Below are 25,447 nucleotides of genomic sequence, written 5' to 3' on the forward strand. Positions count from 1 at the left end.
AACAGCCTTCCTTCGCCTGTATTTCCTCCTGCCTACAACTTTAGCTCTTTGAAGAGGAGAGTATCAAGACACCTCCTTTCGAAATTGACCTCTCTTCTGGCCTCTCATTATTTTTCTCTGAAAAGAGCAGCGCCAAGTGCGCTTTTTTTTTTTTTTTTTTGCTTGAGCTGCCTCCCTTGCTGTAAAAACAATGTTTGCAAGCAATACGGAAAAACGACAAAGCCGACACTCACGTGATCAGTAAATTTATGTGCATAACACCATTATGTCTGCAATGACATGGAGAGAGAGAGAGAGAGAGAGAGAGGGGGGGGGGGGCGATACCAAAAGCTGCTGCATACATTTATTTTCTTGGGGCGGCTATTGTGGAACATTATAGGGATGCTTAATATGTGTTCCTCGTTCAAGTTTTATCAGCTGACTTGACTTACCAGTGATATGATTTTAAACAAAGAAACATCGTGGGCAAGAGGCAAACTGAAAAGAATAGTAATAATGAATTCGTGCCCGTACAGATACATTGGAGTAGTGATTGCATCGTCCACGGAGTGAGCGTGAAAATCAAGGAACGTTTGACTTAGATGATGGTATACTTGAGAGTGAAACCGCGGCTTCTGGTGCTGGTGCCTTGGTAAGCTGCGTACATCTCATTGGTCTCGGATGTCAGCGGTGAAGACACTGTCTTCTTGCCGCAAATAATTAAGCTGGTGTTTGACGGGTACATCTTCTCACTCCTGCCGTTCAGCAGAAGCCAGTCACTTCTACAGTTCGTTGTACTTTGAATTCTGGATGTAACTTCATCGACTTGCACGCGACTTCCAGAAGGAGCCTTTGGACAAAAAAAAAAAAAAAAAAAAAGTTGCGTTAGCTTACTTAGAGGTAGACATGGAACAGGCCTCTGATGTTTCACTGGCGACCTGCTCGAAGAAAAATGGGTGTTTGAAGGGGAGGTGAGCAAGTGATAATGTCATAAATTACTGGAGTGTTGGGGGAAGCAAGCACATAAGGTACGTGTGGAGGATTCAAGTATAATGTAACCTTTTGTGGAATTGGTGGTAATTGTTTTAAGGTTTCATGAAAATAGATGACATGAACAAACGAATCTCTTGTCGACACCCCCGCAGGAGTGTCTGGTGGCAGTGTTGTGGAGAGACACACTCTAATACCTTTCTTGTGTTACATCAGTTTTTACCTGGATTCGGTATTCGCAGTATTTTTCTGCTGAAGGGGAAGTTATTGTTCCAGTTTGACCAACAGCTGCCGTGATTATCTGTGGATGGATATCATAGTGATTACGATGAATGTACCAGGCTTGAGGGTGCATCGAGCAGGGATTATAAGCAGCTCTCGCATGTGCTTGTATGTTGGGTCGAATTTAAGTACAAACTGTGTTCCATAATTTATCGTACTATTATTAAACACAAAAAATATATATACAATGGATAACACTATACATCTACTGTCAATATGTCCACCTGGCGAGACTCATCTTAGCAACCAGCACAATTGTGTGTTTCCGAAGTAGAGAAGCTCAGATAAATCCACAACGTTCCTTACCTGGTGACAACTCGTGGTTGCAGGCGTGAAGGAGATGTTGTAGCCCTGATAGGTCTCCGCGGAGTTGGTGAAGAATCTCGCGATGAAATTGAAAGATGGCGATGTAAAGACTATCCCTGATTGAGATCCACACAACCTGGCGATTAAATTAAGAACAAGATTACAGTTATGTAGCTTTCGTCTGTTGTGGCATCGTTCCCAGATACTCGTTGCCAACCAAATATGTGAATTAAGTATGGAAACCCACTTCGCTCCTCCTTAATATACGCCTAACTCCCCGTGTCGAGGGACAAAACGCCCAACCATTCCACCCACCCCAGTCATTAACACAGTAATGCAACAACTACCCAGTAAACAAGCGGGTCATCCCTTGACACCTAGCCTTACCTGCCGGTGTATAAGGCATCACCTGTTAATCTATATCTTAAACATGCACACTTGCACCTTGAGTCACTCAAGCAACAAACCACACACGCTACTCACGTTGTAGTTCGATTGTACAAGAATGTGAACTCGACGCCATCCACACAACTCATCCCTCCTTGCAGCGTGAAGGCTTCCAGTTTCAGCGTCAACATGGATCTCGTCTGAACATGCAAAACAACACTTCAGTAAGCCCTGACGTGTTTGCCTGTATGCGGTTTTGCTACAAAAATAACAGCAGTTTATTCATTTCATAAACCCTGAACTCTTGGGCGCACATTTTATCACTTCACTACTACGTCGAGTGGACTTATTATTGTGGACCCTTTGTGATACTGCCTGAGTCATATTGTTAGTGGCGTGTTTCGAGGATATAGTATAACTAGTTAAGTGTGTGTGTGTGTGTGTGTGTGTGTGTGTGTGTGTGTGTGTGTGTGTGTGTGTGTGTGTGTGTGTGTTTAAAGTCTCCAATATTTATTTCGTTTGCATCACAAGGTGTGATGGCAGCTTCCCTGGCCTTTCTGCAGGCTGCTGTGGCAAGCACCTCTTAGGATGGAAAATATCTTCACGTGTGGGCGTGTGTGCGCGTGCGCGCGTGCGCGTGTGCGAGCTTCGGCTAGGGGTGTGGGCTACAGTCGGGGGCCCACACATCGCTGCTGCGTTGCCACGCGCCACGGCAATACTGATGCGCTGCCTCAGCCACGCCGTCTCGCGAGGCTCACCGCTGCGCTGACTGACGCGCCTGCCGATGTCCTGCAGCAGGTTCCCGAAGGCAGGTCCCAACACGACACTTTGTCTCCACGGCCAGGGACACAAAATCGTATTGCTGGGTGAGGTCCGCGTAGCGGTGACGCTTGCGGTCTTCGGCAGCGCGTGCGACAGCTCCAGCAGCGGAAGCACAGTTGATGATGTGGGTGGTGGCAAATGTGTTAATGCAGGTGGCGTCCCACATCAACATCTTGCCTCTCCTGAAGGGGAAGACCGTGATGCCGTCCGGTCGGCGTCCGTCTCCTCGGTCCAGGCCTCGTGGCTCGGGGATGGCCGCGAGGCCAGCGGCGGCCAGGGCCCGGTGTACGACTTCATTGAGAGCTGCGTGACGGGGTAGTCGACCGAGGTTCCTGTGGCAGGACAGGCTATGATAGCCCATAGCGTCGGACATGGCCCCACAGCGGCACTGATGAGGTTGTTGGACGCGTGTGCCCAACCTCAGGGCGACGCTCACGCGGACCGCCTCATCGCGCGAAAGGAGGCCAAGGACCTCGAAGGGGATGGCTGACAGCCAGGCCCCGCTGTGTGGTGCTGAGGCGGCGAGGAGGCGCGCACGGTCGACCTGGTTGACGCGAGCTAACAGGTCGTCCAGGCGGTGCGTGGAGGCTGCCTCGTCCAGATTGCGCTGCGTCAGCCTGAGCTCCGGGTCGAGGTTCGGGCATTGGGACGGCGGTAAATGGTACAGACCATGCCCCGTGAAGGTTCTACAGTGGCGATGTAGGCAGGCGGTGCCACGTTGGCCAGCCTCACGCCCAAACCTATAAAACGCATCGGCAGGAAAGCCTGAGTCCACGCGTCGTCAAGCTGTACGTTGCAGATACGTGAAGTCGCTTCCCGCATCAGCTCGTCGATGGCCCGGAAGGACTCTCCAGCCGTGTAGGCTGGTGCTGCGCGCAGCAGGTACGTGGCTCTCGGCACTGCTGCGTACCTTGACAAGAAGAAGAGGGCGGCGTGGCTGCCGATGTTGGCCGGCCTATCGATGAGCGTCCTGGTGATGTTCTCGATTTTGGTTAAGGTTTCTTCGTTGCCGTGGGCATGAATCGGGGCACCCAGGATGGAGAGACTTGTGAGGGGTGTGGGGCGGGCGACGCTGAGGAATGTGTCGATTTGAGGGCCGGCGTTCGCGTCGTTATCGGTGGGGGCTCCGTCGTTGCTGTAGTGGGGGGCGCCGTCCCTCCTGCTGATGCCGTTTCCTACTGCACGTACAGTCCGGCCCTCTTCGTCCGTGCTGGCGCTCCCTTGGCCGTCGAGATTGGTGATCTTGCATTTGCGCGATTTAATCTCGAGGCCTAGTTCTCGGAGGGTGGGGAGTAGGCGGTGCAGGTCGGCGGTAACGGTCTCTATGGGTCCAGCTAAGTTGCCGTCATCCAGGAACCATAGGTTGAGAGGCGATCTGAGGGTCTGTATTGCCGGATCCACCGCAAGGGCGAAGAGTATCGGGCCCAAAGGGTCGCTTTGCTGCACGCCACGGCTAGACCAAAGACGGGTGGAGCCAAGGTGGGGAGGTGAAGGCTGTGAATACGCTTGTGACACCAGTGGTGCGGCAGCGGGGAAGCGGCGGATGACCTCTCGGATCACTACCGACCTGTGAACTGTGTTGTAAGCATTGGTGAGGTCGAGTTTCGCGATGACATGGTTCAGGGTTCCGTTGTGGGCGTCAACGTAATCTTGCACGGCATGTACAGCCGCCTCGCAGCCCATCCTCACACCTACGCCCAGCTGAATGGGTTGCAGTTCCGTAGCCAGTGCGGATGACATGCGCTTAGTCAGGACCTTGGACGTCAGTCGTCGGTAGATGGATCCGACAGCTATCGGCCTTACGCCGCCATCCTTTTCCCTGATGGCAATGAGGTTGGCGTTAAAATACGCCTGCCTCGCGTCTTCGGGGATGTCTCCAGCGAGGGCAGCATTGCAGATCTTAGTCAGCGCGCTAAGCAGTCTACGTCCTGCCTCAGCGGTGTACCCGGCCACCGGCTGGCTTAGGTGCAGCGGCCGCACGCCGTCCAGGTCAGCGGCTGAGCCAGGGGCAGCAGACTCAATGGCTGCAAGCACGTCAGCTTCCTCCACTGCGAGGCGATGCTGGTAGAGATCGGGGAGCTTTGGAAGGGCTTCGTCAGGTGTGGCGGGGGGATGTTTAGCGCGGAGAGCGGCGACGACCTCCTCGCTGGGGGAGACGAGGCTGTCCAAGGTCGTCAGAAGCCGGAAGGCCGCTCGAATGTCCGTCGGCGCATTTCCTTTTGACACGCCTGGAGAGAGCGTCCTCGTTGGTCGCCGTTGCTGCTCCGGGATCGATCCGGGTGACCGCTTCCAAGGAGGACGGTGGGTCAGAGGGCACGGCGAGGGGGCTGCGGTACATGAAGGAGAAGAGGCGCCACCACGCGAAAGGAGCGCGCTGCTCAAGTGCAGCTGTTATGGCGCTGGCAAGGTCGGAGGCAACCCGGTGACGGTGTCTTCGGGGGACATGCTGCAGCAACCTAGTGCTTGTTTGAGGTCAGCAAGCGCCGCGGCCATATCTTTAGGTGGCGCCTCGTTCTCTGCGGATGCGTCGTGGACTGCGGCTCGCAGGTTGACGTCGCGAAGGCAGGCGTCGCAGTGCCAGGTCGGTAGCTGGGAAGCCTGGGCTTGTGTGATGCCGACGCAGGTGAGGTGGTTGGTGGGTGTGTAAAATGCACTTTCTTATTTGAAACAGTCTTTTTATAGCGTCAGCTTCCAGGAACTGCGAGAGATATATAGTGTATGCCCTGACTTCCTAGATATACTCAGCGTCAAGGCGTTTTATAATTGTAATTCTTGATTTGAACAATAAAATGGAAACGCAAGCGAATAGGAATGGCAGACAGAACATTTCTATTAGGCAGTGCACTAACTCAGCTCTCTTCTCCTCTGGTGTGGAATATCATGTCTGGTAATATCATGGTGGATGGACGCCTTACGACGCTGGAATGAGTTATTATTTACCTCGCCCACCACGGCAAGAAAAGTAAGGCACATACCGAAGATCTTGTCACTGCGCAGTTGAAGTTATTCGGGTAGTTGGTGATGCCGAAGCCGGGGGAGGACCAGTAGAACACTCCGTTGAATTCCTGAGTTAAGCATCTGGGTTGTGGTGGGCTGGTGGTGGTGGTGGTGGTGGGTTCTGTAGTGGTGGTTGTTGCTGTGGTGGTCGTGGTGGTGGGTTCTGTAGTGGTGGTTGTTGCTGTGGTGGTCGTGGTGGTGAGTTCTGTAGTGGTGGTTGTTGCTGTGGTGGTCGTGGTGGTGGGTTCTGTAGTGGTGGTTGTTGCTGTGGTGGTCGTGGTGGTGGGTTCTGTAGTTGTGCTTCTGAAGAAAAAAAAATGAGGATTCGTTAGGACGTAAAATGTTTGCGATCTACGAATAAACAGAAGACGATAAAGTTACAACGCAGAAAGTTGATTTTACTCTCCACTGGTCCTGTGACTCTCCCATCCCCCTTTTTTGTCACTTACATGCATCCCGGCTGCGGCACAAAGGTTAATTCGGCAGACCATCCCCTGCGAATATTATTACTTATCGCCCTGAAGTATAAAATCATCTCTCGACCGGTTCCGGTGAAGGTCTGGCCTGCAGTGATGTCCGCGCCACAATACCTGCCGAGGATTGGAAGAACTTGAGTGGTCATGGTCACCATCGTGCAAGTTTAGTGGCACAAAGGAATATCACAAACTAAACTTGTTACGTAATAATTAGAAATGAATACGCCTTGTAACTGTAACAACGGCAGCCTTGCTCGCCGTCACGGGGCATTGCCAGAGCGAGCAGGGGTCTCTGTGTACTCACACTTCACCGTCGTACAAGTAGTTGGTTCTGATCTCCAGACCATCAAAGTAGCAGCACGTCTCTGTAGCTGAGCCGCAGTAGGGATTCTCTCCGTACAGGTAAAAGTCTGAGAAAGTCAGTCTGGGCACGTGACACACGGGAGCTTCAATCCACTTGACGCACTGGACTGGCGGGGCAGGGAAAACGGAACTGAGGGTGAACACACCGCACAAAGGGAGCCCGCTCACACACACTGTGTCTGGCTTCTGTACAACACACACACACACACACACACAAACACACACACATAACACACACGCACGTGTGGTGTGTGAGGTCCTGGCAGTACCCAGAGATCGACTAAATGAGCACTTGCTCTGTCGGGAGGGTACCTGCTGGCGATTACGAGTCCACCTCGCGATCAGGCCGTGGTGAATTACACACTCACACACACACACACACACACTCTCTCTCTCTCTCTCTCTCTCTCTCTCTCTCTCTCTCTCTCTCTCTCTCTCTCTCTCTCTCTCTCTCTCTCTCTCACTCACTTTTTGGGTAGTTGCTTGGATAGCCCGGCGAGGTGAGGGTGCCTTCCTGAGTTATTTTTTCAGTGCAGGAATTCGTCAACTCGTCTGTGGAAGGCAAGGTTTGGTGTCGACAGTTATGCCGAAACAGCCTGATTTTGCATAATCCACTAGAAAAAGAACGACTATATGGTCACTGGATCATTACAATTTTTCAAAAAGGTTCGCTGAACTATAGATATAATTTAATGAGGAATTCTTGAACTACACTGTAATTGAAGATTGAACTGTTATCCTCTTTTATCCCAACAGACAAGCTATCGTAAGATGCTTCCTCACTATAGAGGAACAAAGAGAACAATTATTCTGAGAGCTCCAGAGACAAGGTGAGCAAAGGGGCGGCCAATCACCGTAGTAGTCGCCCGTCACTGTCTCACAGTTGGCCCCTGAGGTGCCCGAGGGACACACGCAAGCGCAGCTTTTTCCATAAAACCCGCCGTTCTGGCAGGGGTCGGCGCTCAGTCCGCAGACAGCAAGCCACTTATCTATAAATAAATAAAAATCGTTGATCATTGTAGTTGGTATCGACGGTCAAATTATTTAATACTAGTACCTTACCATATTCATACATGTTTATTACCTGTCGAGATGGGATTTTTTCATCATCTAATTCAAAGTGCACGGTAAGTGCATGGATACTTCGCCGATGGAAACGGTTCGAGAAAAAAAAATAGTTAACGTCTGGTGAGTGTTAAAATAGGACCGATATAAACTGTATTTGTAAAAAAGACCAATTCCTACAATAAGTCATTATAAGCAAACGTGCACGTTTTTCCAGTGTAGTAAGGAATTCAAATCACAGATAGGAGGAAATACAGACAGAGGAAGGCTGTTCTAGACTGTATCAAAGAGAGGGACGAAAGAATGAAAATGCTGGTAAACTCTTGCATTTAGGGATTTGGATAGGATAGGGGTGGGCAAGAGTCGAGTCTTGTGAAGCGAGGCAGCGGAGGGGAGGAGGCATGCGATTAGCATGCCTCCTCCCCTCGCAGTCAGCATGAAAATATCGGTAGGAAACAGGGAGCCAACACTGCTGCGGAATGTAAATGATTGGAGACTATCAGTAAGAGGAGGGAAGTTTTTTTAACAGCACAAAGAGCAACTCAAGAGCAACAAAAAGAAAAGATAGAAAACCCCCCAATAACTGTTGGGTGGTGAAAATAAAGGTCAGTTTCGGATGTAGAGGTGTCTTGATACACTCGTCTTGAAAGAGGTCAAGTCATAGGCAGGAGGAAATACAGACGAAGGAAGGCTGTTCCAGAGTTTACCAGTGAAAGGGATGAAAGAATGGAGATGCTGGTTAACTCTTGTATAAGGGGGTTTGGACAGTATAGGGATGAGCTTGAGTAGAAAGTCGTGTGTAGCGGGGCCGCGGGAGGGTTGGAGGCATGCAGTTAGCAAATTCAGAAGAGCAGTCAGCGTGAAAATATTGATAGAAGATAGAGAGAGATGCGACATGGTGGCGGAATTTAAGAGATAGAAGGCTGTCAATAAGAGAAGGGGAGCTGATGAGACGAAGAGCCTTAGGGCCGCTTTCACAGTTGTCTGGTACGCACCCTAACCGAAGGCCCTACCATCCTGGTAGCAGCCGTTACCATCGCCTTGATCCGCTTTCACAGTCGCTGTTTTCGTGGTATCAGCGACTACCAGCGTGGTGACGGTCATGACAAGACGAAGGGGCGTGATTCGGCAGTGTTGGTATGCCGGAGCGGCGGGAAATTTCAACATTACATCAGCTGAGCGGGAGATTATGAAGGAGTAATGTGAAAAATAAACGAAAACGTAAAGCATATATATAAAGAGTAACTGTGAAGAATAAATATGATGAGAAAATGAGGAGTGTCTCGCTGATACACCCCTCAAATTTGCTGATAGCCTAATATTTCCTAGGCGGAAAAGGTGAAATAATGGTGAGAAGTATTAATTAACCCGGTAGCAGCGACGGGCCAAATTTGTGGCTTTACCGTGTACCAGCAACGGGCCACATTTTTGCCATGATATAAACCCCCCAAAATAAATGATACATAAACTGATCACAAATGCTTCGATCTATATTATGAAGTGATGTGTGCGAGCGATGATTTTTTCTCATTAATTCGCTTAGAGCAGGCATCACCAAATGGCGGACCCCGGTCCGGATCCGGACCGAGCGATGGTTCTGTCCGGACCCGTGACCAATCTGCGGCCGGGTGACAGCGGGGAGGGAGGGTGTGGCGGGTGGCGGGGCGCCGTGCAACGCTGGCGGGTGTCAACAGGCCAGTGAGAGCGTGAACACTCTCAATTTCCTGCAGTAGGAAGGTCAAGCTAATATGCAGGGTGGCAGGTATGACCAAAGGGCGTGGTGGGTATCTGGGTGGCATGCACCTTTCACCATGGTGACGAGGTGGTGGACGGTGGCAGCCAGCAGGCTTTCAATTTTTAGGCTGGGACATCTTCAAGAAAAAAAATAAAACTTTAATCAATGCTATGTTTGCACATATTCTTTTTCCTAAAAGAGCCACTTTTATTCATTTTCTCCTGATGATGTTGACTGTTTTACTTGAAGTGTAGGGCTTTAATTCTTTAGGCTGGGACCTCATTAATTTGAGAGAAAAAAGGGTTTTTTGGCTCTGCTCGCAATTTATTTTATTCTGAGATTTCTGTTTTCTTTAATCTGAAATAAAGGCCTTAAATTTATTTGCCTGGGACTACTTTTATTTAGGGCAAAAGAGCTAGCTGTGCACTCTGTTAAACATTTCTTGCATTGAAAATAGACAATAAATACTGTTGAATCCATATGAAAATGTCGACATAGGGAACGGCTATAAGACACAAGCTGGACTTCCGTTCGGACCTTTTACTTGGGGGATATTTTAAGAACTGGACCTCAGTGACTTTTAATTGAATACCCCTGGCTTAGAGGGCTAAAGTTCTCTTATATTAGCAGATGTCAGCAAGACAGACTCTTCACCTATATCAATTACATTTATTCATTATTCACAGTTATTTATCAGACTCCACATTTATTCTTTACTTAATAGGGATGATTTCGTTATATATATGCCCAATGCATACATATATTAGGCTAACTAGAATAATACGAGTTCGACAAAGAATTACGGCATAACAGGTGAATAATGGTGACAAGTATTAAAGTCCTCCCTTCTTTTTTGTTGTGTACTTTTGCAACAATAACCCATCAATCAATCAAATTGAAATTCTCAGCAGGACGTTTACTGGTCAGCAGGTGAAGTGAGTTCATGTCATTCAAATTCTCCTAATTTTTTTTCTCATATTACTATTGAAGCCGTGCAACGTGTAGCTGTATTGTTTAATATTTTTTCACATCTATTTAAAGAAATAATATAACCATTTGAGAGCACGAATTTGTGTTATTTACTAATTCATGTCATTGGTAAGCTCCATTGGGGAGCCCCCGCGGCTACCAGAGCTCCGATACCAGAGGTTCCAATCTCTGGTGATGATGCAAACAAACAGCGCCGCGAAAGACGACTGTGAAAGTGAATTTCTTGTTGGTAGCGGCGATCGCCGCTCATTGGTAACGATCAACTCAAACAAAGCGGACCTTAGACTCCACTCTGTCCAAGAGAGTTGTGCGAGTGGATCCCCCCCACACGTGAGATGCATACTCTGTATGAGGGCGGACAAGACCCAAATGTATATATGGAAAGCATGTATGCGGGGGAAAATAACTGGCGGAGACGATACAAAACGCCCAACCTCGAGGAAGTTGATTTAGTGAGAGAGGAGATGTGAAGTTTCATGTTGAGATTTTGAGCTAAGGATAGACTGACGATATTTAGTGTTGAAAGAGGTGACAGCTGAGTGTTGTCAAATAATAGGGGATAGGTGTTTCGATTCATTGATGGACACAAGGTTCCTTTTACCCCAATCGGAAATGATAGCAAGGTCTGAGGTTAAGCTTATTGCAGCCTCCAGTCTGTAGTCTTGCAGTTCCTGTTGAGAGGGTCTTCTGTTGAAAGAAGTTGCATAATGCAGAGTGGACTCGTCAGCGTATGAGTGGATAGGACATTTTGATATGGAACGAAGATAATTGATGAATAACAGGAAGAGAGTGGGTGATAGGACAGAGCCCACCACACCACTGTTGATAGGTTTAGGGGAAGATCAGTGACCGTCTACCACAGCAGAGATAGAACGGCCGGAAAGGAAACTGGAGATAAAGGAACAGAGAGAAGGATAGAATCCGAAAGAGAACAGTTTAGAAAGCTAAGAGTTGTGCCAGACTCTATCGAAGGCTTTCGATATGTCTAGCGCAACTGAGAACATTTCACCCCAACGGCTAAGAGATGATGACCAAAAGTTGCAGCAGCCACTGCTCAGGCGGTCGCGTGCTCCTCTCCAGTGAAACGGGAAATGGGGCGCTGCAAGCACAGACTAAGATTCTCATAGTTTTCATGTAATGTTCATCGTCACTACTTGTCCCTGCGTATGTAGCGTCTTCAATGTTTAACTTTTCTTGTACTCGTTTATCTTTTACTGTCCGTCTATGTCCTTTTGTTGTCTACCATTACACATTGTTCCACACATACACCAACACTTAAATGTTAACAAACACAAACAACATTCACACAAACGCATACACAAACAAACACCTTTTCTTAGTGTCTTGTCTATGTCAATGACCCAGGAGCACCTCGAGCCGCCGCCGACACCCCGACGGTGGTTCTACAGCGAGGAGGTGTATGAACACAATCACCGCGTCAACGTGCACAGGAAGCTGTACAGGAAGCGCCCTAACGCCACCAACCAGAGGTTCCTGCAGGACGTGGTGGCTCGTGCGCGACAGGTGTCCCTAAAGGCCAAAGAGGCAAAATGACTGGAATGGTGCACCACCTTTAACCAGTACACCTCCCTGGGCCAGCTGTGGAGAAGCCTCAGATGGGCCTTATGCGGCGCAGCCCCGCCCAGCCGCCCATCCTCACCCACGCCAGGAGGCAGAAAGGTTAATCGACACCTTCACCACGAGGGACTCCAGCAACCAGCTCCCCCCCACACCCGCCAACTCCAGCAGCGTCTACGGCCGCAGCGCGACGCGGCGGTCAGCGAGGCGCGTGACGTGGCTGACGTGACGGATCAACCCTTCACACCACAGGAACTGACCAGGGCGATGAGAGGGAGAGACACGGCCGCGGGAGCGGAGGGCGTGACTTACTCCATGCTGGCACACGCCGGGCCCGCCGGAGACGCCGCGCTACTGGCCTTGTTCAACGCGTCGTGGCTGGCGGGCCGCCTGCCGCACGCCTGGAAGGACGCTGACATTCGGTCCATACCCAAGCCCAAGGAGCCAAACAGCTTCCGGCCCATCTCCCTCCTGAGCTGCACAGGGAAAACCGCCGAAAGGATGGTGCTGTCTCGCCTCCAGTGGCGCATGGGAAGCCCGCACCCCAACGTGTTTGGCTTCACTAAGGGCAAGAGCACAGCAGACAGCCTCATCACCCTACTGGTCCACGCCAACAACCGTCCCACCATCACTGTCTTCCTCGACCTCGAGAAAGCCTTCGAGCTAGCCAGCCCACACGCCATTCTCACCGCCCTCGTGAGAAAGGGGATCCGAGGACGCCTACTCTCCTGGCTTCAGGACTACCTCCAACAGCGGCGGGCCAGGGTCAAGTTTCAGGGTTTGAAATCCTCCTACAGGGGCTTCGATAACGGGACCCTCCAGGGCGGCATACTCAGCCCGTGCCTGTTCAACCTCCTGATGGAGCAGCTGGTGGAGCTGCCCTTCCGGGAGGGCACCACTCTCCTGAGCTACGCCGACGACCTCGCCCTCGTCGTCACCGGGAGGGGCAACAAGCTCGCCAGGGTGCAGGAGGCACTTGACATCATCACCGACAAGTGCGAGGAGCTGGGGCTCAAGATCTCCTCTGGGAAGTCGCGGGCCATGGCCATCAGGGACACCACGCCTGCCGCACAGCTGCGCGTCCAGGGAGTCGGGCTGGCCTGGACGTCCTCCTACCAGTACCTCGGGGTGTGGGTAGACCAGCAGCTGTCCTTCACACAGCAGGTCACCTACCTGAGAGAAAGGACGCTGGCCCGGCTCAACGTCATGAGGGCCATGACGCGGCCGTGGTTGGGCGCCACTTTCTCTGTCCTCCGGCTGTACTACCTGCGGGCGGTGCGCTCCCTGGTGGATTACAGCGCACCTGTCCTCGTAGGCCTGTCCCGGCACCAGCAGCGGCGCCTAGAGGTGGTGCAGAACAACGCCATGAGGACCATGTTGGGAGCACCGAGGTGGACCAGCGCCTGCGTGATGCAGAACGAGACCCAACTGGTGCCCCTCACCTGCAGGGTGGACTGCATCATGGCCTGCCGGGTGGCCAGAGTGCTGCAGCGCGACGTGGAGGGCGTGGCGCCGGAAAGACTCCGGTTAGCCATGGCACAGGGCGTCGAGTGCCTCCACAACAACAAGTGGCTAATCGGCACCACTATTGCTGCCAACACCAGCCGGCACGCGGGTAACTGGCTGTGGCGAGAGCCGGACCGCCCGCACCCTACCTACAGTCCTTCTGCCCCCTGGGAGCCCTCCGCCGCAGTGTTCACTGCCACACAGCTGCCCGCCAGCAAGGCGCAATGCACTACCGCGGAGCTGCGTCAGCACGCCTTGATGGCCATGGCGCAGGTCACTGAGCAGGGCGCTGCAGTGTACTACACTGACGGCTCTGTCGACCCCGACAGGGGGAGGACGGGCGCCGCCTTCGTCACTGATGGACGGCAGCGGGCGTGGAGGACATCAGACCACTGCTCCTCCCTCCAAACAGAGCTAGTGGCAATCCTGCACGCCCTCGAGCACGCTCAGCACCGCCAAGAGGAAACCGTCGTGCTCCACAAAGACTCCCGGGGGGCCCTGCAGGCGCTGCAAGGCCACCCCAAGGACAACGGGGCCTCATCACCGCCATCCTGGGCATCCTGCAAAGCCTTGCAGCGCAAGGCAGGCGGGTGCGGCTCAACTGGATCCCCAGCCATGTGGGAGTCAGAGGGAACGACGCCGCCGACGAGGCCGCCAAGAGGGCAGCCCAAAGCCCCACCGTCACCAAACCTGTGCGGCCAAGCCTTCAACAGGCCAAGACACAGGCCAAACACGCAGCAGCCCACCACGCCCACCAGCAGCTCCGAGAACTGGAGGGGACAAAGAAGCAGGCAGCCTGGTATGCTGCAGCCACCGCCTACATCCAACTGGACACCGCCTTCCAGCAGCGTAAGGCAGACGGCGCGTTGCTGCAGCGCCTCAGACTGGGCTACTGCACCAGGGAGGAGCTGTACGACGGCTTCGATGGGCGGATATGCGAGCACTGCGAAGAGCGCGCCCGCCGCCCCCTGGTGCACTACCTCCTGGCCTGCCCAGCCACCGCGCGCCTCACGGCCGTATTCTCAGTGAATCTTCCCCCTTCACGCGAGGAAACAAGGCTTCGTGGACCAAACGGTATTCTCAGTGACGAGGAGTGTCTTTGATGCAGCGCGCGAAGCGGCGAGCGGGAAAAAAAAGAATTAATTTCCTCTCTTGATGAAGAGGAGGTGAAGGCCCGCTCTTCGCTAATATCTTCGCACATTTAATGCTTTATTACAACATTTTTCCATGTTGCTGTATTATTAATTGGGTATAAGAACAATTTAAGTTTTCTAGGCCTTATATAAAAAATAATACAATGCGAGAAACAATATTTTCTGTTTATTCAAGACTTCACGGTTCCTATGATAATTTAAGCCAACACTGGAACACACCTCTCAGCCAGCACGCCCCGCCCTTTAGTCTCAACTATTCACAACAGTTATCTTTTTTTGAGCGTTTGTAGGGCGGGCACTTCGAACCATAAGCATGAATTAAGATTGCTGGGATGAATTTTAAAGTGACGGACTAACAGGCTTTCTCCGGAAGCTTGTTTCACAAGTCTGTATGAATATGTGGTGGTATGTGATACTCCGTCCTGGGCTTACCACAGCCAATCTCCAAACTCGTGACGTCACCTGTGGGTGGAGCTTACCAAAGCTCAGCAATATAGATGATACCATTTTCCACCCACTGATAGGAGCTCTAAAGCTAGTTAAAATATATTTACAAGTGAGAAATAACGAAGGGAGAAAGAGATGTCTCATGGAACAGGAGGAAAATAAAGAAAATAAAAGCAGTTTATTCTAACGAGGTCTCCTAAGCTCCGCCCACAGGTAACGGGATGATATGAAAGCGAAGCAAACATAGCCATGGGTACCAACCAATTAAATGCATCAATGTAAAATTTCTGCTATATATAATGTATGTCACTGTATCAAGCACTGTTTACATAAATATTAGTCACACTATATAATCCATTATAGAAATGTACCTCAATTGCATTAAGGTTTCGGTTTTCAACGTTTGTTTGATTTGCAGTAGTACCAACACTACACGGAAAGATTGTTTCGAAGGTTAGGGACTGGGCATACCCTTCGACGGAAACACACTCTCTAAGCGACGCTTCGACGAAGAGGGAAGAGCTTCACTGAGAATATGGCGGTCAGACCAGCGCCAGCGGCTGCCGCCCATCCTGCAGGAGACGGCCGGCCCCTGAGGCGGTGTGAGGACAAGGCCGCCCTCACGGTCCGACAGTATGTGCATGAAATGGATGCAAATTACGGGCATCACAAATATTGTATAGTTGCACAATAAACCTCTACAAAAAAAAAATAAAGTAACCCTGACGGATATTGAGTTTCTCTATCCGGGAACCTATTAGCACCAAGAACACTCGCTACCACCAACTGAGTCAGTTAAGAGAGCAAAACGATCGCCCTTGCGGAGCCCATACTGGCGATCAGATAGAATATCAGAAATAGAAAGATGCTTTTGAATCTTCCGGTTAAGGATTGATTCAAAAGCCATAGATAGACAGGAAAGTAAAGCTATATGGCTATGAGGGACTGGAACGGTCACCCTTCTTAGGCACAGGCTGTATGAAGGCGTACTTTAACGACAATAGGAGGCACTCCATCAAGTCCATAAGCCTTCTGAGAGTTCAGACCAAAGAGGGCATAGAAAACATCATTCTTAAGAATCTTAATGACAGGCATAAAGGAGTCAGAGGGGGGGGGGGGGGGAGTAGGAAGAATATGCCCAGAATCGTTCAGAGTGGAGTTTTTACAGAAAGTCTGAGAGAGGAGTTTAGCCTTTTGAGACAGATGAGACGGCGGTGCTGCCGCCAGGGTTAAGGAGAGGAGGGAAAGATGAAGTGAAATTGGAGGAGATATTTTTGACTAGCTGCCAAAAGTCTCTGGAAGAATTAGATAAAGCAAGGTTTTGACATTTACTATGGATGAAAGAGTTTTTTTAAGTCGAAGAATAGATTTGGCACGATTCTGGGCAGAAATGTAGAGATCATGGTTAGCAGGAATGCGAAGGCTCTGGTACCTTTTATGAGCTGCCACTCTATCACTGATGGCACGATAACAAGCGTGATTAAACTAAGTCTTTTAGCATGAGGAGTTATAGAAAGTACGTGGAATGTGTGCCTCCATTCCAGAGACAATCACTTCTGTGATGAGCAGGGCACACACAGAGGGGTCTCTCTCCTGAAAGCAGTAATCATTCCACGGGAAATCGGAAAAGTACACTCGTAGGTCGCCCCACCAAGCTGAAGCAAAATGCCAGAAGCATTGCCTCTTCGGTGGGCCCAGAGGGTGTACAGGAGAGGAAAGACAGAATACAGAAATAAGGTTGTGATAGTAGGAGCCCAACGGAGAGAACAGTTTGACAGAGTAAGTAGAAGTGTTAGAGGTAAGGAAGAGGTATAGGATGTTGGGCCTGTCTCCAAGACGGTAGGCAATACATGTAGGGTGTTGAACCAACTGCTCTAGATCATTGAGGATAGCAAAGTCGTAGCTTTGTTCACCAGGCTGGTCAGTGAAAGAGGATGAAAGCCAAAGTTGGTGGTGAGCATTGAAATCTTCTAAGATGGAGATTTCAGGGAGGGGAGAGTGGGTCAAGATATGCTCCACTTTAAAGTTCAAGTAGTCAAAGAAGTTTACATAGCTGTTATAGTTAGGTGAGAGATAAACACCACAAATGTATTCAGTAATAGAGTGGCAATGAAGTCTTAGCTAAATGGTGAAAAATTCAGAAGAGTCAAGACACGAGTGCAAGTGACGTTGTTGCGTACGTAGGCGCAACATCCAGCTTTGGATTGAAGTTTAGGATAGAGATAGTAGGACGGAATTGAGTAGAGATGGCTGTCAGTAACCTTATAAACCTATGTTTCAGTGAGGAAGAGAAGGTTCGAAGCCCGAAAGTGGAGTCCTCTCTGGGGGCATTTGTGGTCCCGCCCCCCAGACGAGGACTCTGAGGCGGTATTTGGCTAAGACATTTTTAATTTCATTTTTTTCGAGGAAGTGATGTGCGTGTTGTATGAATATAGTGTGATGAGAAAAGTAACAGAGTCTGTCTTTAGAGAGTATGCTGAACTACTCTCTGGTGTGGACGAGACAATAGGCAAACGAAAAGTTAGGAGGCGGGGAGGGTCTTTGAAGGGCTTGCAGCATTCTCCTCACTTATAGTATATACCTCACCGGGATTCGCTTGCGCCCATTTCGGTAGGTTTCTCCCTACCTACTCCCCTCCAAAGTTGATGAGAAGAGCATTCGACTCTATCCAAAAGGGCCGTGTGAGTGAAGCCTCCTCACACATGAAATGCATACTACATACAAGAGCGAACAAGGCCCTTATATATGGACAACAATATATACAACAACAATCAGTCAATCAATAAATCAATGGTGGCATACGCCGGGGGCTGCTTCCCCTCACCCAATCTACGACGCCAAGTCCGAGGGTCTCTCCGGGCAAGTCTCCATGCAGCCCCGCTTTTCCATCCTGAGTACCTCCTGGCAGGATCTATCGACTTGCTTAAGCCACTAACTCCTTCAGCGTCTCCTTGGTCTCCTCCACTCAGGACTGTCTCTTAAAGAGACGCCCTATGAGCAGGATCAGCTTCTGGGTAACGTACCACGTGCCCGTACAGCCGGAGTTGGCGTTGACGGACTATGCAGGTAATATATGTCGAATCAGTCTCACGGAGTAGTCGCCGGTCTAACACAAAGTCATTCCAGCGATATCCCAGGATTCTGCGTAGACACTTATTACCAAAGGCATCAGTCCGCCTCTCCAAGTCCTCATTTAGTGTCCATGTCTCACAGACATAGAGTAAGACAGGGAGCACAAGGGACTTGAAGACCCGGATCTTTGTCCTTCTGCTCATATATTGACAACGCCATACTCGTGCTGAGGGAGTCCATAACAGCGTGGGCCAGGTTAATCCGCCATAGGACTTCCTGGCGAGACTCATCGTTGTTATGAACTACCTACGCTGCAAAGGTATGTAAAAATTTCCGAGATCTCAATGTCCTTGCCACACACATGTGCAGACTGTACTGTTTCATCTTACAAGCCATCAAACACCTTGGTCTTCGCCCATGAGACTTCAATTCCCATGGGCTTCTCCTCCTCGTGCAATGCCTCGAGAGCTATCACCAAAACCTCCAGCGTCTCCGCCAGGACTACTGCATTATCGGTAAAAACAAGGTCAGATATCCTGGTATTGCCAATGGATGTTCCACAATGACTCTGGTCCACAACTCTGCCTATTACCCAATCCATAAAAGTTTTGAAAAGCGATGGGGCAAGAATACAGCCCTGCCTCACTCCCGCATTCACGGGAAACAAGCTGGACAAGCACCCCCCACCCCCACACACTTCACAGCACTCAGTCTCAGGATACAGGCCAGTCAGTAAACCAATTGTCCTTGTAGGAATCACACGGAGTCTCAGGAGATCCCAGGGTGCCTCGCGATACACTGAGTCAAATGACGTTTTGTGATCAACATAGGCTGCAAGCATCCCATATCGATACTCACGCTGGCGCTCCGCCAGTACGCAAAGCGCTAGGATACGGTCAGTTGTTGACTTACCAGGCGTGAACCCAGACTGTTCAGGTCTCTGTAACTTCAGCAGCTGGCTGTGAATTCGCATCATTAATAGGTGGGCAAAAGCACCTTGCCTGGCACACAGAGAAGTGTACAATCACGGTAGTTATCGCAATGTTGGTGGTCCCCTTTGTCTTTCCAGATAGGGTGACCAACCTCTTCTAGTCAGCAGGAATGGTACCAGATTGTCATATAGCAGTCATGACCGCATACAACCCACGGATCATGGCCACACCTCTAGCTTTGAGCAGCTCGGCACTGATGTTACAGATGACAGTTACCTTTCCACCCCTCAACTTTGTCACAGTGTCTCTGACCTCGGCAAGAGAGGGTGGGTTTTCGTCAATGGGTGGATCGGCAGGCGCCACCTGCAACCCAGCAGCTGGGAACTGCCCACTTAAAGGGTTGGCCATGTACGACTGCTCAAAGTACTCAGCCTAACGAGCCCTCTGCCCATCCATGTGGGACACGAGGCAGCCATCAGCTGTTCGGATAGCGCTTATCTTACATGGAGACTTGGAGCCGAACTTTTTCAAGGTTCGGTAAGGAGGTAGGAAGTCATTCGTTTTTAAATGGCCCTCGATTTCCTCAGCGAGACCCCTGACATACCTCTCATTGTCTCTCCTCAGCAGAGCGCTAGTCCTACGCGAGAACAACTAAGAAGGTCAAAGCTGATGTAACCGATACAAGGCGCCTAACTTGGAGGGAGCTGATTTAGAAAGATGAGATCTGAAATTTTCACTAAAGATTGTGAGTCAAGGAAAGACCGATAATATTTATTGTGAACGAAGGGGACAGCTGTGTGTTGCCAGGGAGTAGGAGATAGATGTTTGGAAAACTGATTCAAATTGACAGCTGGAGAAAATTAGTTTTTGAGGCATTGAATAACATCAACTTTCTTCCCCATTCGGAAAACGTAGCAAGGCCAGAGTTTACTCGTTCTTTAGTGACAAGCCTTGAGTTATGCAACTAGTTTTGGTTTCCTGTCAAAAGATGTTATTTTTGAAGAATAGAGTCATCGGCGCAAGCGTGGATAATACTGTTTGTTTTGGTAAGAGGATCTTTTTTTTACAACAAAGGAGGCAGCTCAAGGGCACAAAAAAGGAAACAATAATAGAAAAAAGTCCGCTGCTCGCTGCACCTAATAAAATGAATCAAAAGAGCTGGCCGAAAGAGAGGTCAGTTTCGGGAGGAGAGGAGTCATGATACCCTCCTCTTGAAAGAGTTCAAGTCGTAGGCAGGAGGAGATACAAATGAAGGAAGATTGTTCCAGGATTTACCAGTGTGAGGGATGAAAGCGTGAAGATTCTGGTTAACCCTTGCAAAAGGAGTTTGGACAGTATAGGGATGAGCATGAGAGGACAGTCGTATGCAGCGGGGCCGCGGGATGGGGGGAGGCATGCAGTTAGCAAGTTCAGTAGAGCAGTCAGCGTGAAAATAGCGATAGAAGATAGAGAGGTCACATCGCGACTGAATTTAAGAGGTAGAAGACTATCAGTAGGAACACAAAGGAACACAAAGGAAGAACAAACAACAGCAGACCTGCTGGTCCTTACGAGGCTGTTTGTGACAAGCTACACTAACTATCTAATCAAAGGTGGAAGATGAAGGACAGCAAAGGCGAAGGCTCCTCCCCCATCCCTCCAGCCAAAGCTGGCAGGAAAGGAAAAAGAACCATGCAGCATGGAAAAACTGCATGGAATTTATGTAGGAAAGAGGAAAGAACTGCCATTACTGCTACCACTAACCGGGCGATAAAAGCGGACAAGGACACCAGTATTCGAAAGAACTTAACGTTATTACGACAATGAGTAATATCTTAGTTGCTGGTTGGATTCAAAATACTTGTCTAATCTATTCTTGAAGGCCGTAGCTGTTGTACTATGAACGACATCACAGGGTAGAGAGTTCCAAACATTAACAACTCGATTGAAGAAGAAGTGTTTAGCTTCGTGCAACGAGAATCTTTTACCACTTATCTTTAAATTGTGATTTCTTCTTGTTCTATTTGATCGATCAATTGTAAAGTAATCTTCCGCATTAATATCACTGAATCCTTTAAACATTTTAAACACTTCTATTACATCGCCTCGCATTCTTCGTTTTGATAGGCTGAATAAATTTACTTCTTTAAGCCTTTGTTCATATTGTTATGCTCCACTTGTCTACCCCTCACACGGGCAGACAGGTGCTCTCCCAATTACTTAAACTGGGCTCGCTATGGAAAACACAGTGCTCCCACGAGGCGGACAGCAGACACAAAGACACTCCGGCGGACACACTCGCACACACGCACAGAGCACAGGCGAGCGCGTCCTTTGTCTTCTCTCCGTCTCCACTCTTCCTCGCCGCATGGCGTCCCTCTCCAGCCCGCCCCCTCAACGGGGCCGCAGGGAACCCTCATTACGTCACGTGGCGCCAATTACAATTTAAACTAAGCTAAGCCTTGGCGTAACACTACCCCCCCCTTAAGCGCAGGCGACCCGCCTCGCCAACTTAACAAAACAAATAAAACATAACTGGGGAACTAAACAAATCATTCTGTATCAAAATCTGTAAGCCATCCTGGCCTCCTCCTCTCACGTCTTGGTCGTCGCGGTGGAGGTGAGGGCGAGGGAGAGGCAGCTGGCTGGTCCAGGTCACCAGCAGAACCGGCCTCCAGGTCGGCGTCTCCACCTGCCTCCTCCTCCACATCATCCGCGACCTCGACGTCCACCGGGTCAAGTTCTGCCCGGTCCTCCTCGTCACTACTGGGGTAGTCAGGGTCCTCCTCAGCGCCAGTACCCCAGGAGTAACGGCCCGGCCCATGGTAGCGCCAGAGCCGGTCAACGTGGACGACAGAGGAGCGTTTGCGGCCCCTCCTGATGCGGTAGGTGACAGCGGACAGGACTGCAATCACCGTGTAGGGCCCCTCCCAGGGACTCTGCAGCTTCGGTGATAACCCTTTCTTCCGGCGAGGGTTATGCAGCCACACTCTGTCACCCACCGCATACTTCACGTCCCGCATGCGGCGATCGTAGTAGTCCTTCATCGCCTGGCCTGCCACTCTGAGCTTGCCGCGCACCTGGTGATGGACCTCGACCAGGTTCTCCTGCAGCGCGGCAGCGAAGCCAGAGGTGACAGTCGGCAGGCCCACGTCCGGCGGCCGCCCCGTCGCCAGATCCACGGGGAGTCTGAGCTCGCGGCCAAACATAAGACGTGCGGGTGTATAGTCAGTGGCCTCGTGCACAGCGGACCGGTACGCCATCAGCATTGCGGGCAACTTGACGTCCCAGTCCTCCTGGTTTGCCCCGCAATACTTGGCCAACTGCTGTGCGAGTGTCCGGTTGAACCGCTCCACCATCCCGTCCGACTGCGGGTGGAGTGGCGTCGTTCTGGTCTTCCGCACTCCCAGCAAGTCGCAGCACTCACGGAACACACGGGACTCGAACTCACGGCCCTGGTCTGAGTGCAGTTCTGACGGCACACCGAACCGGGTGAAGCACTCGTTTACTAGGACACTCGCCACTGTTTCAGCCTCGTGGTTCGGGAGCGCATACGCCTCAGGCCACTTCGTGAAGTAGTCCATCACGACGCATACGAAACGATTGCCCCGGGGCGTCATGGGCAGCGGGCCAGCAATATCTACAGCAACCCGCTCCATTGGCGCCCCCACGCTGTACAACTGAAGCGGAGCCCGATTCCGGCGTGTGGGGCCCTTTTCGCACTACAAACGTCACAGGCCCGACACCACTCGGAAACGTCGTTCCGCATACCGACCCAGTAGAAGCGCTGGCGGAGACGTTTAAGGGTCTTTTACTCGCCCAAGTGGTCACTAGTAACACCGGCGTGCAACTCCCGTAACACCTCAGCACGCTTTGCACGGGGTACCACCACTACCCAGGCGTCTCTGCCCTCCGCCTAACACCTCCCAGCGCTTTACTAGCACTCCCCACCGGTCCAACCGCAGCGTCTCCCACTGGTCGACGAGGCACTTAGTGGCAGGACTCTCCGCCGACACTTCCTCCCACCGGGTCGCTCCCCGCCCTGAGCCAACGCACTACAGGAGCAAGAGCGGGGTCTGCGCTCTGTGCCTCACGCCACCGGTCGTTGCCTTCAGTGGCGTTGGCAGGCACTGTTAAGCGTCGGCAAACAGGGTCAGGGTCCCGACGCGCCTGGTGTGAGTAGCTTGCCTCACACGGGCTCTGACTCACGGCGTCAGGTCCTTCAGGGACGGAATGTGAGCTACCTGCCTCACACGGGCGTCGAGTCACAGGGTCGGGGTCCTTGCTAGCACAGTGAGAGCAACCTGCCTCACACGGGCGCCGGCTCAAACTATCGGCGTTGCTGTGCACACGACCCGGGCGGTGAACAATCCGGTAGTTGAACTGCTCGAGCCTTCCCAACCACCTCGCCAGCTGACCCTCCGGCGCCTTCAGTGTTTTCAACCACTGCAGGGCAGCGTGGTCGGTCCGGACGGTGAACTCAGCGCCGTAGAGGTACGGCTGGAAGTGCTCGAGACTTTTTACTGCCAGCAGCTCCTTCCTGGTCACGCAGTAGTTGCGTTCAGGCCTACTGAACTTGGCGCTGTAGTAGGCCACCACGTGCTCCCTTCCATCCTTCACCTGCGACAAGACAGCCCCGATGCCCTCCGCACTGGCGTCGGTGTCAAGCAGGTAAGGGAGCTTCGGGTTGGGGTACGGCAGGACCGGCGCCTCCACTAGGGCCCTCTTCAGGCCGTCGAACGCAGCCTGGCACGCCTCGTCCCCACTCGAAAGGCACTCCTTTACGAGTGAGGCGGTGTAGGGGCGCCGCGATGGTGGCGAAGTCCTGCACGAAGCGACGGTAGTAGGTGCACAGACCCAAGTAGCTCCTGACCTCAGCTACGTTAGTGGGCCGAGGCCAGTCTGCTACTGCTGCCACTTTCTGCGGGTCTGTGCGCACGCCGTCCTTGCTGACGACATGCCCCAGGAACGGCACCTCGTACTGGAAGAGGGAGCACTTCTTGGGGCTGAGCTTGAGGTTAGCCTTCCTCAGGCGTTGCAGGACCTCCTCCAGCCTCCCCAGCTCCTCCTCGAAGGTGCCTCCGTAGACGATGACGTCGTCGAGGTAGATGAGGCCGTCCTCCACTGCAGGCCGTCCAGCACCCGCTCCATCAGACGTTCAAAACAGCCAGGGGCGTTGCAGAGGCCGAAGGGCATGACATTAAACTGCCACAAGCCCTGCCCGAAGGAAAAGGCTGTCTTCGGCTTGTCCTCTTCGGCCATCTCCACCTGGTGGTAGCCCGACTTCAGGTCGAGCGTGGAGAACCACCTCGCCCCTACCAGCGCGTCCAAGGTGTCGTCGATCCTCGGCAGGGGGTAGGAATCCTTCACAGTCACGTCATTCAGTGCCCGGTAGTCCACACAGAAGCGTTGTGTGCCGTCCTTCTTTTTAACCAGGACTACCGCTGAAGACCACGGACTGTCGGACTTCTCGATCACCCCCTGATTTGCCAGGTCGTTGACGGTGCGCTGCATCTCCTCTCGTCGGGCAGGTGCGATACGTCGGGTGACACTTGATGGGCGCGCTGGTTCCAGTGTTGATGCTGTGTTTCACCAGCGACGTGCGGCCCAAGTCCAAGTCGCCCCGGCTGAACACGTCTGAGTACTGCGTCAAGGTGTGGCGCACCCTCTCCGCCTGCGACTCCGTCAGGTTAGCGGAGCCCCTGAGCGCCAGGTCTTCAAGGAAGTCAGGCAGCACTCCCTCCGCAGGCGTAGACGCACTCTTCGACGGCTGTTCAGTTCGCTCCACCTCTTCACATGTGCCTAGTCTGGCACCAGCGGGTAGTCGCCGAGCCTCGTCAGAGAAGTTAGCAACGAGTACTGTCACTAACTCCTCCCCCGCTCCCACGAGGCTCCTCCCGACTGCCACACCGTCAGTCAGGTGCAGGTTTTCTGAGGGTTCTACTATGCCTTCCGCGTCGTGCATCACCCTCGACAGTCGACACTGGACTCGTCGCTCCGTCCTGGGGGCAAGGTGCAGTCGCTCGGCCGTCACTACCTCGGCACAACCGACTTCCGGAAGCCAGGGCACCTCTTGTCCGTGCACCCTCATCCGCTTCCGTCCAAAGTCGATACATGCGCCAGTCTGCACCAGGTAGTCAAAACCGAGCAAGCCCTCTTCATCCAGGTCGGCGGCGTACACTGGCAGCCGCTCTTCTGCGCCGCCCACGCCGACACGAGCCACTACAGGCCCCTGGAGTGCCACGCAATGCCCCGTCACGCCGCACAATCTCTGCGGGGCGTCTGGGAGCCGCTCAGCGTCCAGCAACTCGGGGCGCACCAGGGTCTTTTCAGCCCCGGTGTCGACTGTCAGGCGGCAAGACTTACCGTCTACGTTGCCCTCCACCT

The 25,447-nt window shown here is 51.8% G+C and overlaps 1 protein-coding gene across 1 annotated transcript in view; it reads right to left on the reverse strand.

Annotated features, from left to right (window-relative positions):
* Window positions 1-313: 313 nt before the first annotated feature.
* Window positions 314-25,447, reverse strand: part of LOC126995062 (protein SpAN-like) — a 59,679-nt gene continuing 34,545 nt past the window's right edge. The window contains exons 6-14 of the mRNA XM_050854355.1: window positions 7,457-7,591; window positions 7,071-7,154; window positions 6,544-6,709; window positions 6,213-6,353; window positions 5,742-6,066; window positions 2,041-2,144; window positions 1,558-1,693; window positions 1,193-1,270; window positions 314-829 (exon numbers count right to left, since the gene is read on the reverse strand). Of these exons, the coding sequence (XP_050710312.1) occupies window positions 578-829; window positions 1,193-1,270; window positions 1,558-1,693; window positions 2,041-2,144; window positions 5,742-6,066; window positions 6,213-6,353; window positions 6,544-6,709; window positions 7,071-7,154; window positions 7,457-7,591 (1,421 nt within the window). The 3' untranslated portion in view covers window positions 314-577. The remainder of the gene's footprint in view (window positions 830-1,192; window positions 1,271-1,557; window positions 1,694-2,040; window positions 2,145-5,741; window positions 6,067-6,212; window positions 6,354-6,543; window positions 6,710-7,070; window positions 7,155-7,456; window positions 7,592-25,447) is intronic.

The sequence above is a fragment of the Eriocheir sinensis genome, unplaced genomic scaffold, assembly GCF_024679095.1.
Source record: "Eriocheir sinensis breed Jianghai 21 unplaced genomic scaffold, ASM2467909v1 Scaffold972, whole genome shotgun sequence".
NCBI classification, from domain to species: domain Eukaryota; kingdom Metazoa; phylum Arthropoda; class Malacostraca; order Decapoda; family Varunidae; genus Eriocheir; species Eriocheir sinensis.